The sequence below is a fragment of the Oncorhynchus tshawytscha genome, linkage group LG09 (assembly GCF_018296145.1).
Source record: "Oncorhynchus tshawytscha isolate Ot180627B linkage group LG09, Otsh_v2.0, whole genome shotgun sequence".
Classification (NCBI taxonomy): domain Eukaryota; kingdom Metazoa; phylum Chordata; class Actinopteri; order Salmoniformes; family Salmonidae; genus Oncorhynchus; species Oncorhynchus tshawytscha.
In genome coordinates this window covers 63,358,555-63,376,758 of record NC_056437.1, presented here as the reverse complement: position 1 = coordinate 63,376,758, position 18,204 = coordinate 63,358,555, and the positions used below count along the sequence as shown (strand labels likewise).

The 18,204-nt window shown below is 42.4% G+C and overlaps 1 protein-coding gene across 6 annotated transcripts in view; it reads right to left on the bottom strand.

The window, feature by feature from the left end:
• Positions 1–8,982: 8,982 nt before the first annotated feature.
• cramp1 (cramped chromatin regulator homolog 1) overlaps positions 8,983–18,204 on the bottom strand; it is a 59,022-nt gene continuing 49,800 nt past the window's right edge. For all 6 annotated transcript variants that reach the window (XM_042327190.1, XM_042327191.1, XM_042327192.1 and 3 more), the window contains 2 exons: positions 17,045–17,190; positions 8,983–11,033 (listed from right to left, as the gene is read on the bottom strand). In XM_042327190.1, the coding sequence (XP_042183124.1) occupies positions 10,920–11,033; positions 17,045–17,190 (260 nt within the window). In that variant the 3' untranslated portion in view covers positions 8,983–10,919. The remainder of the gene's footprint in view (positions 11,034–17,044; positions 17,191–18,204) is intronic.

Below are 18,204 nucleotides of genomic sequence, written 5' to 3'. Positions count from 1 at the left end.
GAAGTTGGCATTAGGAGTGGAGACACTGGCTGGAGGGTGCCAAGGACCCATTCGTCATCCTCACCGATCATCGGAACCTGGAGAATATATGGACAGGAAAGCGAGGTAGCTGAACCCGCGGCAAGCAAGTTTGGCCCTTTTTTCTTTGCTAGATTTGACTTCACGCTGACCTATCGCCCAGGTTGAAAGAACACCAAAGCCGATGCCCTGTTCCATCTCTACGATTCGGGAAAGGTTCCTGTCCTCAATACACCTATAATTCCTTCCCCTCAAGGATTTTGGTGGTTGTGGATAGATTCTCCAAATCCTGTTTTATCCCTCTCTCTGGTCTCTCTACTGCTCTCCAGGTCGCTGAGGCACTGTTCCAGCAGGTCTTTGGCATTCTGGCCTTCCGTAGGACAGTCTCCGACCGTGTCCCCAAATTTCTATCAAGGGTATGGAGAGCCTTCATGGAGAAGCTCGGGGTCACTGTCAGCCTCACTTCCAGGTATATGCCTCAGTCTAACGAGCATGTGGAGAGGATGAACCAGGAGCCGGGGAGGTTCCTGAGGAGCCACTGCCAGGACCGGCATTGTACAACAAACCACGGCGGAGTTCGCCAACAGATCAAATCAAATTTATTTTAAAAAGTGTGCCCATGTCAGTTCTGAGCCCTAATGCTTGCAGTAGCAGAGCTAGGGAGTTGAACCCCCCTCTAGTGCTGTAAGTAGCAAGCAAAGATATAAAATGTTATTTCATCTGCAATTTCACCATGTTTAGTCAAATATTTAATTGTTGCATGTAAATATGCTCAAAGGCTCACAATAGCCTTCCTAGTTTCTTTGTTTAGTTCAGGCTATACTCAAACCCAACCCCATTCTGCCACCTCTGGTCTCTTGGTCCTCCCACCCCTATGGGTGGGCAGCTCCCACTCAGCCCAGTCCAAGCCCATCTTTCTCAAACATCTGAAACCCTACCTCTTCAAAGAGTATCTTAAATAATCCTACAGGAGCCCCCCCCTTTTCACCCCGACAAAAAGAATGCCCTTCATGAACACTCACACTTTACTTTCTTCCACCCTTACTAGCTCTAACTTTGCTGATAGCTACTTTATGGAAAGATGTACTTACCATGACTGTGATATGTGGATGTCCCACCTAGCTATCTTAAGATGAATGCACTAACTAAGTCGCTCTGGATAGGAGGGTCTAAATTACTCAAATGTAAATGTATTTTTTTTTAATTCATCACGGCATTCAGTTCAATGGTATTCTGCCATGTGAATGAGTTAAATAAACTTGTTTAGGTGAACATTTGAGTCTTGGTGATCTGTCCTGCACAGGAAGTTACTTGGTGCTGGACTGACATGTCTACTTACGACTACAGCAACTGTAGGCTTTATATTTATATAGCATACAAAAGGTGTTCATAAGCACTAATGGTTGCTTCACAGAGCAACCTAGATCTGTATGGAGATTAACTATTAAGGTACGTTAATTTCGGTAGTCCCACAACCTACTCTTATATAAACAAATGTTTGTTTATTTGCATCCCTAGATGATCACCGTTGGAATGACGCGCCGTTGCTAGTATAGACTACGGAGTTTCAGGAAACTCCGACTTCTTGAATGAAGATGTTGAAGACATTTTCTGACCACTATGTTCATTCCAAGCGTTCTGCAAAGATGCACCGCTGGTGTTACTATGTTAATGTTGGCATGTCCTTGTTTTTATATTTTGAAACTACAGCTGAGTAGTAATTAGTAATCTATACTTACATTAGTATAATGTTGTGTAGGTATTTCTTTATTTTCCTGTCAACATTGTGTTTAATGTTAATCATCATTTCATTATTTTGTTTGTCAATAGTGCTGTTTGGTCCAACCAGCTCAACCTGTCATTCTACACTGAACAAATATATAAATGTAACAATTAAAGATAATACTGAGTTACTGATAATATAAAGAAATCAGTCAATTGAAATAAATTCATTAGGCCCTAATCTATGGATTTCGCATGACTGGGTATACAGATATGCATCTGTTGGTCACAGATATCTTAAACTGTTAGTATCTGGTGTGACCACCATTTGCCTCATGCAGCGCAACACATCTCCTTCGCATAGAATTGACCAGCTTGTTGATTGTAGAATGTTGTCCCACTGCTGGATATTGGCGGGAACTGGAACACGCTGTCGTACATGTCGATTCAGAGCATCCCAAACATGCTCAATGGGTGACATGTCTGAGTATACAGGCCATGGAAGAACTGGGACATTTTCAGCTTCCAAGAATTGTGTACAGATCCTTGCGACATGGGGACGTGCATTATCATGCTGAAACATGAGGTGATGGCAGTGGATAAATGGCACGACAATGGGCCTCAGGATCCAGTCACGGTATCTCTGTGCATTCAAATTGCCATCGATAAAATGCAATTGTGTTCGTTGGCCGTAGCTTATGCCTGCCCATACCATAACCCCACCGCCACCATGCGGCACTCTGTTTACAACGTTGGCTTCAGCAAACCACTCGCCCACACGATGCCATACTCTCTGCCCGGTACAGTTGAAACCAGGATTTATCCATGAAGAGCATACTTATCCAGCGTGCCAATGGCCATCAAAGGTGAACATTTACCCACCGAAGTCGGTTACGACGCCGAACTGCAGTCAGGTCAAGACCCTGGTGAGGATGACAAGCACACAGATTAGCTTCCCTGAGGTGGTTTCTGACAGTTTATGCAGAAAATCTTGGGTTGTGCAAACCTAGTTTCATCAGCTGTCCGAGTGCCTGGTCACAGACTATCCCACAGGTGAAGAACCTGGATGTGGAGGTCCTGGGCTAGCGTGGTTACACATGGTCTGTGGTTGTGAGGACGGTTGGACGTACTGCCAAATTCTCTTAAACGAGGTTGGAGGCGGCTTATGATAAACATTTACATTAAATTCTCTGGCAACAGCTCTGGTGGGCATTCCTGCAGTCAGCATGACAATTGCACGTTTGGGTGCTCCCGCTTCTCCAGATCTGACGAAGTTGATGTGTTGGCCTTTGTTGGTGGAAGTTCTTTTTTTTGCTCCAATCCTTCTAGGATGTCAGCCAGTTCCCTCAAAACTTGACATCTGTGGCATTGTGTTGTGTGACAAAACTGCACATTTTAGAGTGGCCTTTTATTGTCCCCAGCACAAGGTGCACCTGTGTAATGATCATGCTGTTTAATCAGCTTATTGATATGCCACACTTGTCAGGTGGATGGATTATCTTGGCAAATTAGAAATGCTCATTAACAGGGGACAATGCTCACAACATTTGAGAGAAATAAGCTTTTTGTGCATAGCGAACATTTCTGTGATCTTTTATTTCAGCTCATGAAACATGTGACCAACACTTTACATGTTGCATTTATATTTTTGCTCAGTATAAATAAGACCTAAGTCAGTGTGTCAAGTCAATGGCTGTGTCCGAAATCTTTGCCTACTACTCAAACTGCATACTAGTCGTACTATATACTATTTAGAACATTATGTTTAGTAAAAACTAATGCAGCAAGCAACAAAAATTAGCATACTAGGCTCATCTTTTTGGTACAGCGCGTCCCCTCAGCTGATTATCAGCTGTTGTCAAACACACATGGGTCTCAAGACAATTCTCTTCCTCAATAGTGTGCAGTAATTCTACTAGATGAAAAGACAAAATTAGTATGACACCCTAGCATTTGAAACATACGTTTTAGAAATTTCACACATACTTTAGTTGTCCTGAGTTTGCACAGAACTCAGACCATTGAAGACGCTCAAGTTTTTTTTAATCCTCTCGGTACATTCACAAAAATAGTCCTGGCCTCTAAACCTTGCAGCTGTCTACTGGACACTATTACAACTAAACTACTGGAAGAGCTACTTCCTGTGCTTGGCCAATATTAAATGTTTCCCTATCCTCCGGATGTGTAAAAATTGAAAAAGCTGTTGCTCAGCAACTCACTACCTTCCTGAAGACAAATAATGGATACGGAACGCTCCAGTCTGGTTATGTACGCCATCATAGTACTGAGACCGCACTCGTGAAGGTGGTAAATTACTTTTTAATGACGTCAGACCAAGGCTCTGCATCTGTCCTCCTGCTCCTAGACCTTAGTGCCACTTGACGCCATCGATTGCCACATTCTTTTGGAGATGGCAAACTCTAAACTGGTCTAGTTTTCTTGCATGGTTTAGTTCTGTCGGAAAGATATCAGTTCATCTCTGTGGATGGTTTATCCTCTGACAAAATCATTGGTAAGTTTGTGTTCCTCACAGTTTCGTTTTAGGACCACTTGTTTTCAATATATACTATATGCTACCTCTTGGTTATGTCATTCGGAAACACAATGTAAACTTTTACTGCTATCTAGACGACACACAGCTGTACATTTCTATGGAACATGGTGAAGCCCCAAAATTGCCTATCCTGGAAGCCTATGTTTCAGACAAGGAAGTGGAAGACGGCAAAGGTTTTTCTTTTAAACTCAGACAAAACAGAGATGCTAGCTCTTGGTCCCAAAAAAACAAAGATCCGTTGTCAGATCTGACAATTAATCTCGATGGTAATACACTGGTCTCAAATAAAACTGTAGGACCTCGGCGTTACTCTGGACCCTGAACTCTCTTTTGACGAACACATCAAAAATATTTAAAGAGCATTTTTTCCCCCATCTTTGTAACATTGCAAAAATCAGAAACTGTTTGTAAAAAAATGATACAGAAAAGCTTTTGTCACTGGAGCGGCAGGGTAGCCTAGTGGTTAGAGCGTTGGACTAGTAACCAGAAGGTTGCAAGTTCAAATCCCTGAGCTGACAAGGTACAAATATGTCGTTCTGCCCCTGAACAGGCAGTTAACCCACTGTTCCTAGGCAGTCATTGAAAATAAGAATTTGTTCTTAACTGACTTGCCTAGTTAAATAAAGGTAAAATAAAAAATAAATAAAAAAACTTCAAAAATTAGACTACTCTACTCTTCGGGTTCGGGTTACCCAGATAAGACACTAAATAAAACTTCAACTAGTGCTAAATGGGGCTGCTAGAATCTTTCCTGTTAAGGATAGGGCTGATTTCAAGGGTTTACTGCTAACCGACAAAGCATTACATGGCTCCTACCTACAGCATATCTCCGATTTGGTTCTGCCGTACATACCTACACCTATGCTCATGACGCAGTCCTCTTTATTGTTCTTAGAATTTCTAAGCAAACAGCTGGAGGCAGGGCTTTCTACTTTGGAGCTTTCTCCATTTTTATGGAATGGTCTGCTGATCCATGTCAGAGACGTAGACTGTCTCAACCTTTTAAGTCTTTACTGAAGACTCATCTCTTCAGTAGGTCCTATGGTTGAGTGTAGTCTGGCCCAGGGGTACGAAGGTGAACAGCAAGGCACTGCAGTGACGAACCACCCTTGCTCTCTCTGCCAGGCGCGGGCCAACTGGGTAAACACAGACACTCCATCCCTTTCCTTGCACCTCATTTGCCAGGATTGCATACTTTGCCATCTTGTGCTGGTATACCTCTTCGCACCTGTACTCGCAGCTTTTTCGCCTTCTCTGCCAATATCATGGTGTGGACCGAGAGTAGTGACAATGTCAGGGGGAAGCTTAGCAGTCTGTCCAGGTCAGCACGCATTTCCCACGTCCTGGCTTGTTCTAAGATGCCATCTTTCTTGGCTCTGCCTGCTCCCAGTTCTCCAAGCCTGACTAAGTTGATGTGGTGGCCTTTGTTGGTGGGAGTCATCCTTTTCCTCCTCTCCTTCGAGGATATCGGCCAGTTACCTCAACTTGGTCATGCCTCCATCTGTTTTTTAACCTTTAACTAGGCAAGTGAGTTTAATTTCTTCCATAGCCTGCATAGGAGTTTTGGGCACATTTTGTAGACCTTGTATGGAAATCCATTTGGACCAGGTACCGATCTTGCCCTGGCCTTTTTCACCACGACTTCCCTCCATGTTGGAACTTGGGTTGGTCGATTCTCAGGCACGGTCCAAAAGGATAGTTCCTTCCCTGGTAGGAGTATGTTTCTTTGAGGTAGGTACCCATCTATCTCCACCTTAATTGCCTGAAGACTGCCAGATCTCTCCCCTTCCAGTGTAAATGAAATTAAGTGGAAGTGGTTGGAGATAAACTTGGCCCTCTCCTTTGCTGTCTCCTTGTTCTTGCCCTTTCCGCATTCAGGAGTGACTTCACGGTTACTCTGTGTCCTGCAGTTCCTTTCGCGCTTTGCGTTGTGTGGCATCTGCCTGCCTAAAGCACTTTACGAGTGACTGCAGTTCTTTGCAAAGCCTTAAAACCTCCACTTTGTGTCTGTTGGGTTGCCCGTTGCTCTCTTGGCCTCTTCATTGTCAAATCTGTCACTGCACAAGCTTGGACAGGGAAGTGAGTGTCTTCTCCACATTTCCCAAAAGTGTTATTTCGAAGATGTTGTCCATGGTATCATCTAGCTGTTGCCAGACTGCTTTGTTGTTAATCTGTGGCCACTTGACATTCCTTGCTCTGGGTTCCACATCCTCTGGGGTCTCTGACTTTCTCCTCCTCCTCTGAAGGCGTGGCAGCCTCCAAGTTTTTCAGCTGCGGAGAGGTCTTCAGCACTGTGGTGCGTTTCCTGACTGGAAACCTCCTGCGTCTCACCAGATACCAAGTCTGTGCACTGCTGCTTTGTTGGCTCAGGTCAGCACTTCACCTTCATTTGGTGGATTTGTAGTCCTTTTGTTCCTACAGTTTTATGCAGGGGCATCTTGTTACACTTTCTACAAGCCTTGTCGTTAGTGTTATCCGTCCACCTAAACCCCTCTCGGAAGGCCCTGGGGGTATGGTTCCTTTTGGCTTGCCGCCTCGCAGAGTTGCTAGCCCAACTCACCCCGCACTAGACTTTCCTATTACTCATCGGTCTCGCCAGCATCACCATTCTTTAAAACGGATTGAATGTTTTTTTCTCTCAATCGACACACATCACCCCATAACGACAAGGGAAAAAATAGTTTTGAAATATTTGCATTTAAACTGATATCACATTTACTTAAGTATTCAGACCCTTTACGCAGTACTTTGTTGAATCACCTTCGGCAGCGATTACAGCCTAGAGTCTTGGGTATGACTCTACAAGCATGGCACACCTGTATTTGGGGAGCTTCTCCTATTCTTCTCTGCAGAGCCTCTCAAGCTCTGTCAAGTTGGATGGGGAGCGTCGCTGCACAGCTTTTTTCAGGTCTCTCCAGAGGTGGTCGATTGGGTTCAAGTCCGGGCCACTCAAGGACATTCAGAGACTTGACCTGTTGGAAGGTGAACCTTCACCCCAGTCTGAGGTCCTGAGCAAGTTTTCATCAAGGATCTCTGTTCTTTGCGCCGTTCATCTATTCCTCGATTCTGACTAGCCTCCCAGTCCCTGCTGCTGGTGCAAGATTTCCTCCAGAAAGTGACGCTTGGCATTCAGGCCAGAGTTCAATCTTGGTTTCGCAGACCAGAGAATTTTGTTTCTCATAAACTGAGAGTCCTTTAGGTGCCCTTTGGCAAACTCCAAGCGGGCTATTATGTGACTTTTACTGAGTAGTGGCTTTTGTTGGGCCACTCTACCATAAGGGCATTATTGGTGGAGTGCAGCAGAGATGTAAGAACCTTCCAAAAGGACAACCATCTCCACAGAGAAACTCTGGAGCTCTGTCAGTGACCCTTAGGTTCTTGGTCACCTCTCTGTGCCTCGACACAATCCTGTCTGAGCTCTACGGACAATTCCTTTGACCTCATGGCTTGGTTTTTACTCTGACATGCATTGTCAACTGTGGGACCTTGTATAGACAGGTGTGTGCCTTTCCTTTGCATTTCCAATCAATTGAATTTACCACAGCTGGACTTCAATCAAGTTGTAGAAACATCTTAAGGATGATCAATTGAAACAGGATGCACCTGAGCACAATTGAGTCTCATAGCAAAGGGTGTGAATACTTATGTAATTTGTAATAAATTTGCAAAAATGTCTAAACCGTTTTTGCTTTGTCATTATGGGGTATTGTGTAGGTTGAGCAAAAAAACAATTTAATACACGTTAGAATAAGGCTGTAATGTAACAAAATATGGAAAAAGGGAAGGGGTCTGAATACTTTCCAAATGCACTGTATGTGTAGAATGTCTCACCCATGTGGATGCTAAGCGAATATAAAACAACTTACCGCGTTTTAGCAACTGGGCAATTTCTGCCATTGATTCTGCTTGTGAAATAACCACACCTCTGAGTGACACTGATGGAATAGAAAAGAGCGGGAGGCTCATCTGTTGACCTTCAGACACACAGCCTTTGGAATGAAAAGAACTCAGTTGAGTAAAAAAAAAAAAAAAAAAAGTTTGTCCTCTGAAGAGCATGGATGGGCTAATAATTACTATTATTTTTGTAATTGCACATTTCCATACAGCATTTACCCCAGTGTTTCACCCAAAAGGCTCAGATTTGTCTGTTTTCAGCTATGCAGACCGGCATCTGTCTCACTGGCTCCGGCGGACCTGCTCTCACTTAGGGCCAAAGCCAGACCACTTGTTCTTTTCAGATAACAATAGCTAACTGTGAACTAAACACCTTCTCGATTATGCAGAGGTTGTTGATTCTGCTCTTCAAAAGTCCTCACCATCAGCCCTAGCTACGTAAATACAATTTCCCTCCGATAACATAAGGTTGTATATACTAGTGAGGACCTGAGCTCCGCCGTACCCCTTACACTGTAAAAGAGCTTTGGTGTCTAGAAAAGTGCCATGTAAGTCTAATTATGAAAGTGTTTTGCCATATTCCATGCCTTTATACAAATTTAAACTGGTACAAAATACAAAAAAAGTGGACTGCAAGGCAACGTTAAGTGACTAAAATAAATATGTAAATTTGTTTTGTCTACATGCCATTTTAAAAATACAGATATTGAAGTAACCCTATTTTGGGTTAAGAAAAGTAACCAGGAGTACGAGAAAACATAAGCTTGCAAGCGGACATTGAATAAGACATCCGATTACCCTTTTCATTTTGTTGGTTTTATTATAGCTAATAAAAAAAACGAATCATTGATGGAACACTAGATGAAAGAAATGCATGGCTCTCGTCTCCCCCGCAAGCCGGTTGGCATACGCACACCACCTCATCTGATTGGTCATTGCCCGCGAACCATAAAACGCACAATATCACACTAACTCTGACTTTGTGGCTAAAGTAACTAATGACAACCAATTTTGTATGGGCCCAATTTTTTACATTTTTTATTAAACATTGTTAAACACTCCAATATTACTGCTGATATATTATGGTATTTTTCTGAAATTACAATGCAAAAATATTACATAGCTCATTTTAAAACAATTGTTTCTCAACCGGTTTACAATAAATAGTCCAAATAAGAATAATTTACAGTATGTTACAAAAGCGCAGTGAATACTGGAATTGTTATAGATTAAAGTTACACAAAGAGAAAGGACTTCATGCCCCAATTTAAAAGACATCTGCTACAGAAGTCTTTAGACATAATCCACATATGTAGCTTGAACATTTATTTTAGTGTGTTAAAAAATAAAAATATGACATTTAGTATTTGAACATTGTGTCAATGTGATTACTCATATCAAAATGCTTAGCTGACATCTAGGCATTGGGTGTGTCCGAATTGGCAACCTATTCCCTACATAGCATACACTCCTTTTGACCTGGGCCTTATAGGCTCTGGTCAAAAGCAGCGCACTATATAGGAAATAGGGTGCCATTTTGGACACAGATAGTCCTGGAAACAAGCTTCATAATTTCTGGCATTTGCTGCAATGTAGTCAGGCAGGAACTCGAGTGTAGTAATCTGATGCCAGACTGCATAGTTGATGATACAAACATTGGTTGATGCAATGCAACATCTCCAATTTAGTCATCCTGGAGCGTGACCATATTTCTGTGTCAAAAAACCCACATAATATGATTGATCCTTTAGTCAGCTGGGGACCTCAAACACACCCCTCGACTGACAACCAACCAGGCATCATAGGATAGAGTGCCGTGTGGTGTTAAACAAAAGCACACAAGGGTTGCATTCAGTAGGGCGCAAAGTTACAAAACACTTTGCTACAGAAAACTGAAATGAGCTTTTAGGAAGTTTCAAAGCATTGGTTGAGAAGAAAACACAGGGTGAGTTAGAGTAGATGTTCAAGTGGAGTGTCAAACTTTTTTGCATTGATATGGAGGGAGGGACACGAATGCTTGGCCTGGGATACAAATTCATATCAGTTCCACTCATATGGCTTGTTCAGTTTCAACAGATTAAATTATTAAGTGGTGTTAGTTCACGTGGACGTATTAAACTGACAAGACGGAGAAGGACATGCTACCAGCAGTTCAGAAGTTCATCAGTAGTTATTTTCAAGTTTGTCTGACATTTACATTTTGCATTCAAATGTCTTCGGTTTGATATTTCTCAGAGGGAAGAGGGAGACAAGAGGACAAGGACAGACCCAGTCTTTTGTTCATATATGGCATTGTTTTTTTCTTTACATGAGGTTGTGTTTTGTAAACGGGATTCATATTTTAAGTTTTTTTTTTATATATATTTTTTTTAAAGGGTGGCTCGCTAGGCAGAACAGACAGAATGGTCCAAACAAACAAGCCAGATGGAACCCATCAGAATCGGTTGAAATCGATTCCAAACCAATCAGAACCAGTTAAAACCGGTCCACAGGCCTTCAGAACCAGAAGAAACCATCAAAGAGTTTAAACCTGTTCCAGTTGGACTGTGCCAAGGTAGATCTGAGTGCTTCTTCTGTTCAGGCCAATGGCCTTGGTTATTGCACTTTCTTTCACAAACTATATAGGTGAAGGAGTGTCTCTCCACCCCCAAAATCCTTGCACTTCTGAAGGAGTGGGAGGGGCAACTCTGTGACAGACAGATCCTAAACCCTGCCCCAGATTATTTCAAATTTATGAGGGTGTGAGGTGCGGCTCTGTGACAGCCAGCTCCTGTGCCAAATCGTTGAAGCGGGCGATGTAATCCACGCTGCTCTCACTCATCATGCAGGCCAGCTGGGTGTCTACCTGCAGGGATGAAGATATCCACATATTAGATAGTCACTGAATGGCTGAAGAACATGCTTCCAGAGTATTGACAAGGGAGTGACCAACATCAATGAATTTGTTATAAAAAAAATACTACAATATAATGGATTCAAACTCTAAACAAGATGCCCAGTGACACAAAGCCTACCAGACGAGATAAGTGACTTGCATTCTTTGAGGCAAGCAACAAACACTGAAGCATGCATGAGAGCACCCCTGTTCCGGACGACTGATCACACTCGCCGTAGCCGATGTGAGTAAGACCTTTAAACAGGTCAACATTCGCAAGGCCAGACAGCTTGCCAGGATGTGTACTCCGAGCATGCGCTGACCAACTGGCAAGTGTCTTCTGACATTTTCAACCTGTGTTTCAAACAGTCCCTGTGCTCAAGAACACCAAGGTAACCTGCCTAAATGACAACTGACCGTTAGCACTCACGTCAGTAGCCATGAAATGCTATGAAAGGCTGGTCATGGCTCACAACAGAAAACGCTGTTCATTGACTGCAGCTCAGCGTTCAACATCATAGTGCCCTCAAAGCTCATCAATAAGCTAAGGACCCTGGGACTAAACTAGATGTCGGCCGATTAATCGGAATGGCCGATTAATTAGGGCCGGTTTTCAGATCAATTGGAAATCCGTATTTTTGGACACCGGCTTTTTTTTTTACACCTTTATTTAAATCATTATTTAACTAGGCAAGTCAGTTAATAACACATTCTTATTTTCAATGACGGCCTAGTAACGGTGGGTTAACTGCCTCTTTCAGGGGCAGAAAGACAGATTTTTACCTTGTCAGATCGGGGATTCAATCTTGCAACCTTACAGTTAACTAGTCCAACGCGCTAACCACCTACCTCATTGCACTCCACGAGGAGCCTGCCTGTTATGCAAATGTAGTAAGCCAAGGTAAGTTTCTAGCTAGCATTAAACTTATGTTATAAAAAACAATCATAATCACTAGTTAACTACACATGGTTGATGATATTACTAGTTTATCTAGCATGTCCTACGTTGCATATAATCGATGCGGTGCGTATTCACAAAAAAGGACTGTCCTTGCTCCAATGTGTACCTAACCATAAACATCAATGCCTTTCTTAAAATCAATACACAGAAGTATATATTTTTTAACCTGCATATTTAGCTAAAAGAAATCCAGGTTAGGAGGCAATATTAACCAGGTGAAATTGTGTCACTTCTCTTGCGTTCATTGCACGTAGAGTCAGGGTATAGGCAACAGTTTGGGCTGCCTAATTTACCAGAATTGTACGCAATTATGACATAACATTGAATGTTGTGCAAGGTAACAGAAATATTAGATAAAATACGGAACGGTTCCATATTTAATTGAAAAAATAAACGTTGTGTTTTCGAGATGATAGTTTGCAGATTCGACCATATTAATGACCTAAGGCTCGTATTTCTGTGTGTTATTAACTAAGTCTATAATTTGATAGAGCAGTCTGACTGAGCGATGGTAGGCACCAGCAGGTTCGTAAGCATTCATTCAAACAGCACTTTAGTGCATTTTGTCAGCAGCTCTTTGTTGTGCATCAAGCATTGCGCTGTTTATGACTTTAAGCCTATCAACTCCCGAGATGAGGCTGGTGTAACCGAAGTGAAATGGCTAGTTAGTTAGCGCACGCTAATAGCGTTTCAAACGTCACTCGCTCTGAGCCTTGGAGTGGTTGTTCCCCTTGCTCTGCATGGGTAACGCTGCTTCGAGGGTGGCAGTTGTCGTTGTGTTCCTGTTTCGAGCCCAGGGAGGAGCGAGGAGAGGGACGGAAGCTATACTGTTACACTGGCAATACTAAAGTGCCTATAAGAACATCCAATAGTCAAAGGTTAATGAAATACAAATGGTAGAGAGAAATTGTCCTATAATAACTACAACCTAAAACTTCTTACCTGGGAATATTGAAGACTCATGTTAAAAGGAACCACCAGCTTTCATATGTTCTCATGTTCTGAGCAAGGAACTTAAACGTTAGCTTTCTTACATGGCACATATTGCACTTTTACTTTCTTCTCCAACACTTTGTTTTTGCATTATTTATTTGAGGCTAAATAGATTTTATTGATGTATTATATTACGTAAAAAGTGTTCATTCAATTGTCATTATTACAAATAAAAATTTAAAAAACAGCCGATTAATCGGTATCGCTTCTTTTTTTGGTCCTCCAATAATCGGTATCGGCACTGAAAAATCATAATCGGCCGACCTCTCCACTAAACATCTCCCTCTGGAACTGGATCCTGGACTTCCTGAAGGGCCGTGGTAAGGGTAGGCAACAACATCTGCCATGCCGATCCTTAACATGTGGGCCCCTCAGGGGTGGTGCTTAGTCCCCTCCTGCACCCCCTGTTCACCCATGACTGCGTGGCCAAGCACAACTCCTACACCATCATTAAGCTTGCCTGATCACCGACAATAATGAAACAGCCTATAGGGAGGTGGTCAGAGACCTGGTAGTGTGGCAAAAACCTCTCCCTCAACGTGATCAAGACAAAAGGAGATGATCATGGACTACAGGAAAACGAGGCCGCGCATGCCCCCATTCTCATCAATGGTGCTGTAGTGGAGCAGGTTGAGAGCTTCTGTCCACATCACCAATAAAACTATCATGGTCCAAACTAGGGCTGGGCAGTATACTGTATTTTTCTATATACCGTTATTGATGCACAGACCGGTTTGGGTTTTTACTTTACCGTCTATAACGGTATTTGAATGTTTAGTTTGTTAAATGTGATACGGCGTGTGTAACGTCCATTTGTATAGGTTTATGCCGCAACTTGAGTCATCTCTCTCCATGCCGCTTTCCACACAGACCTAGTCCCAACCAGTCACTCAGAGCGCATTTGTTGTCGCTTGACCACGAGACACATTCGTTCAGTCTGCAAGGTCAATGCAGCACATGCAACAATGTTGTTTTCAATTTAATCTTAATATAAATCCACAAGTGTTCTATAATTCCAATATTAGTTTGTTTTAGCCACTAATGCTAATCGCTAGTTAGCTGGCTAGCTAACGAGCTAAGCTAATAAAAGTACTGAGTCAGAGCAAATGTAGCTGGCTAATACAGCCTGATACCAGTGTTGGTGGAGGCCTAAATCAGCATGTTGTTTGTGTAACAGTATCTTCTAAATCAATGAGGAATAGGCGAAGCATGAATATGTTGGCTACATGAATAAAGATTTAATGTAGCCAAAGATTATAGGGTCCACGGAACATCACTTCGGATCCTACCCTGTCACATTAACTCGTCCATGGCATTTTCATTCGTTGTCATGTCAAACACTGCATTCAAAGTGCCCCCTATTATTTATATTCTAACTATAGAATTAGAATAAACATTCTATTTCCATGATTCCAAAAGTTCACCCAAGTGTTTATCTAAAATTGCAAGATTTGGTAAAATTAAGGCCTAGTTTTTTTGCCCATATATCATGGCAATGACCTCAATTGAGTGCAAGAAATGCAGAAATTGATGGAAATTCAGGAAATTTTTAGGTTGAATTGAGCAGTATAAAACAATCAGAATGGAGAAAGCCCCACTGAAATAAGTGTGTGCGTGGCCACACTTTTATTAAATCAAAAACATACTGTCAAATTAGAAAAATACCATACACAATATATTTTGGCAATATAGCCAGCACTTGTCCAAACACAAGACAGTTGTGAAGAGGGCACGACAACGCCTATTCCCCCTCAGGAGACTTGAAATATTAGAAATGGGTCCTCAGATCCTCAAAAAGTTATTCAGCTGCATCATTGAGAGCATCCTGACCGGTTGCATCCCCGGTAAGTGCTCGGCCTCTGACCGCAAGGTGCTACAAAGGGTAGTGCGTACGACCCAATACATCTCTGGGGCAAAGATACCTGCCACCTAGGAACTCTATACCAGGAGGTGTCAGAGGACGGCCATAAAAATTGCCAAAGACTCCAGCCACCCTAGTCAGACTGTTCTCTCTGCTCCTGCATGGCAAGCGGTACCGGAGCACCAAGTCTGGGTCCAAAAAGCTCCTTAACAGCTTCTACCCCCAATCCATAAGACTACTGAACAGCTACTCAAATGGTTTCCTGGACTATTTGCATTGACCCCACTTTTTTAATTTTTTTTATGTTGCCACTACTCTATATTTATGATCTATTAACTAGTCACTTTACCCCTACCTACATGTACAGCACCAGTCAAAGGTTTGGACACACCTACTCATTCCAGGGTTCTTCTTTAATTTTTACTCTTTTCTACATTGTAGAATAATAGTGAATACATCAAAACCATGACACATATGGAATCATGTAATAACTCAGTGTTAACAAATCAAAACACATTTTATATTTGAGATTCTTCAAAAACAGCCACCCTTTGTGTGATGACAGCTTTGCACACTCTTGGCATTCTCTCAACCAGCTTTATGAGGTAGTTACCTGGAATGCATTTCAATTAACAGGTGTGCCTTGTTAAGTTATTTTGTGGAATTTCTTTACTTCTTAATGTGTTTGAGCCAATTAGTTGTGTTGTGACAAGGTAGGGGTGGTGTATAGAAGATAGCCTATTTGGTAAAAGACCAAGTCCATATTATGGCAAGAACAGCTCAAATATGCAATGCTAATTGACAGTCCATCATTACTTTAAGACAAAGGTCAGTCAATGTGGAAAAATTCAGGAACTTTGAAAGTTTCTTCAAGTGCAGAAGCAAAAACCATCATGCGCTGAGGAAACTGGCTCTCATGAGGACCACCACATGAAAGGAGCAGCCAGAGTTACCTCTGCTGCAGAGAATAAGTTCATTAGAGATAACCCAGCCTCAGAAATCGCAGTCCAAATAAATGCTTCCGAGTTCAAGTAACAGACATCAACTGTTCAGAGGAGAATGCATGAATCAGGCCTTCATTGTCAAATTCCCACAAAGAAACCACTACTGAACAACACCAATAAGAATTAGAGACTTGCGTGGGCCAAGAAACACAATGGACATTAGACCAGTGGAAATCTGTCCTTTGGTCTGAGGAGTCTAAATTTGAGATTTTTCGTTCCAACCACTGTGTCCTTGTTAGACGCAGAGTAGGTGAACGGATGATCTCCGGATGTGCGGTTCCCACTGAAGCATGGAGGAGGTTGTGTGATGGTGCTTTGCTGGTGACACTGTCATTTATTTAGAATTCAAGGCACACTTAACCAGCAAGGCTACCACAGCATTCTGCAGCGATACACCATCCCAACTGGTTTGCGCTTAGTGGGACTATCATTTGTTTTTCAACAGGACACTGACGCAACACACCTCCAGGCTGTGTAAGGGCTATTTGACCAAGGAGAGTGATGGAGTTCTGCATCAGATGACCTGGCCACCACAATCACCGGACCTCAACGCAACGGAGATGATTTGGGATGAGTTGGACCGCAGAGTGAAGGAAAAGCAGCCAACAAGTGCTCAGCATGTGGGAACTCCTTCAAGATGGCTGGAAAAGCATTCCAGGTGAAGCTGGTTGAAAGAATGCCAAGAGAGTTTAAAGCTGTAATCAAGGCAAAGGGTGGCTATTTGAAGAACCTGAAATATATTTTGATTTGTTTAATACTTTTTTGGTTTCTACATGATTCAATATATCAAGTTGATGTCTTCACTATTATTCTACAATGTAGAAAATAGTAAAAATAAAGAAAAACCCTGGAATGAGTAGGTGTGTCCTGAGTAGGTGTGTTTGACTAACCTGTACCCCCTCAAGTTGACTTGGTACCCCTTGTATAAAGCCTCATTCTTGTTATTTTGTTGTTCTTTTATTTTTTTACTTTAGTTTAGTAAATATTTTTCTTAAAACTAGTGTTGGTTAAGGGCTTGTAAGTAAGCATTTCACGATAAGGACACCTGTTGTATTTGGCGCATGTGACAAATACATTTGATTTAAACAGTAAAGAAACAAAAAAGGTTAAAATCGTGCAAGGGAGGGATGTAGTAATATGCTTCCTACTGGGGTGGTCTTACCTCCGCTACGTCTGGCAGGCCGCGGGACTGAAAGGAATCATGGGAGTTGCAGTCCAGAAATCTGGGTCCGAGGAGGGCTGTTCCACTGGAGGGGCCAGAGGGAGTCAGGGAGCTTCGTCTGCCCTTATCAGGGGACACCAGGCTCGCTGTTGGGGGGGTAGTGAGTTTAAAAAAAAAAAAAAAATGAAATTAAGACAACACAATTCAAGACAATCTCAGTTGAGCTAATGCTTCTGGGCTCAGAGTAATCCTGCTTTAATTGGCTTCATCATCAGGTTCAGTTCAATAGAAAATCATCATTGCCAGAGACTGGTGATAATGGCTGCGTGTGCGTATATACTGTACGTGTGTTTGGATTCATGCAGTTGAAGTCGAAAGTTTATACATACACCAGCCAAATATATTTAAACTCAGTTTTTCACAATTTAATCCTAGTAAAAATAGTCTTAGGTCAGTTGGGATCACCACTTCATTTTAAGAATGTGAACTGTCAGCATAATAGTAGAGAGAATTATTTATTTCATCACATTCCCAGTGGGTCAGAAGTTTACATAAACTCAATTAGTATTTCCTTACTATCAAATGCCGACCGCATTATCTACCAAGATAAATCTCTCCGATTATTATCACAGTCCTGTACATCTCCCCCCCCAAGCAGACACCTCGACGGCCCAGAAAGAACATTGGACTCTGTAAACTGGAAACCACCTATCCTGAGGCTGCATTTATTGTAGCTGGAGATTTTAACAAGTTTAATCTGAATGCGCGACCCGGAATGGGAAAATTCTGGATCATTGATTGTTACCAACTTCTGCAACACATACAAAGCCATCCGCTGCCCTCCTTTCGGCAAATCTGACCACGACTCCATTTTGTTGCTCCCAGCCTATAGACAGAAACTAAAACAGGAAACGCCCATGCTCAGGTCTGTTCAACGCTGGTCCGACCAATCTGATTCTACGTTTCGATCACGTGGACTAGGGTATGTTCCGGATAGCGTCGAACAACGATGTATACACTGATTCGGTGATTGCACTTGCTAGTAAACTCATCGGTGAGGTTGTACCAACAGCAACTATTAAAACCTTCCCCAACCGGAAACCGTGGATTGATGGCAGCATTCGCACAAAATTGAAAGAGCGATCCACTGCTTTTAAATT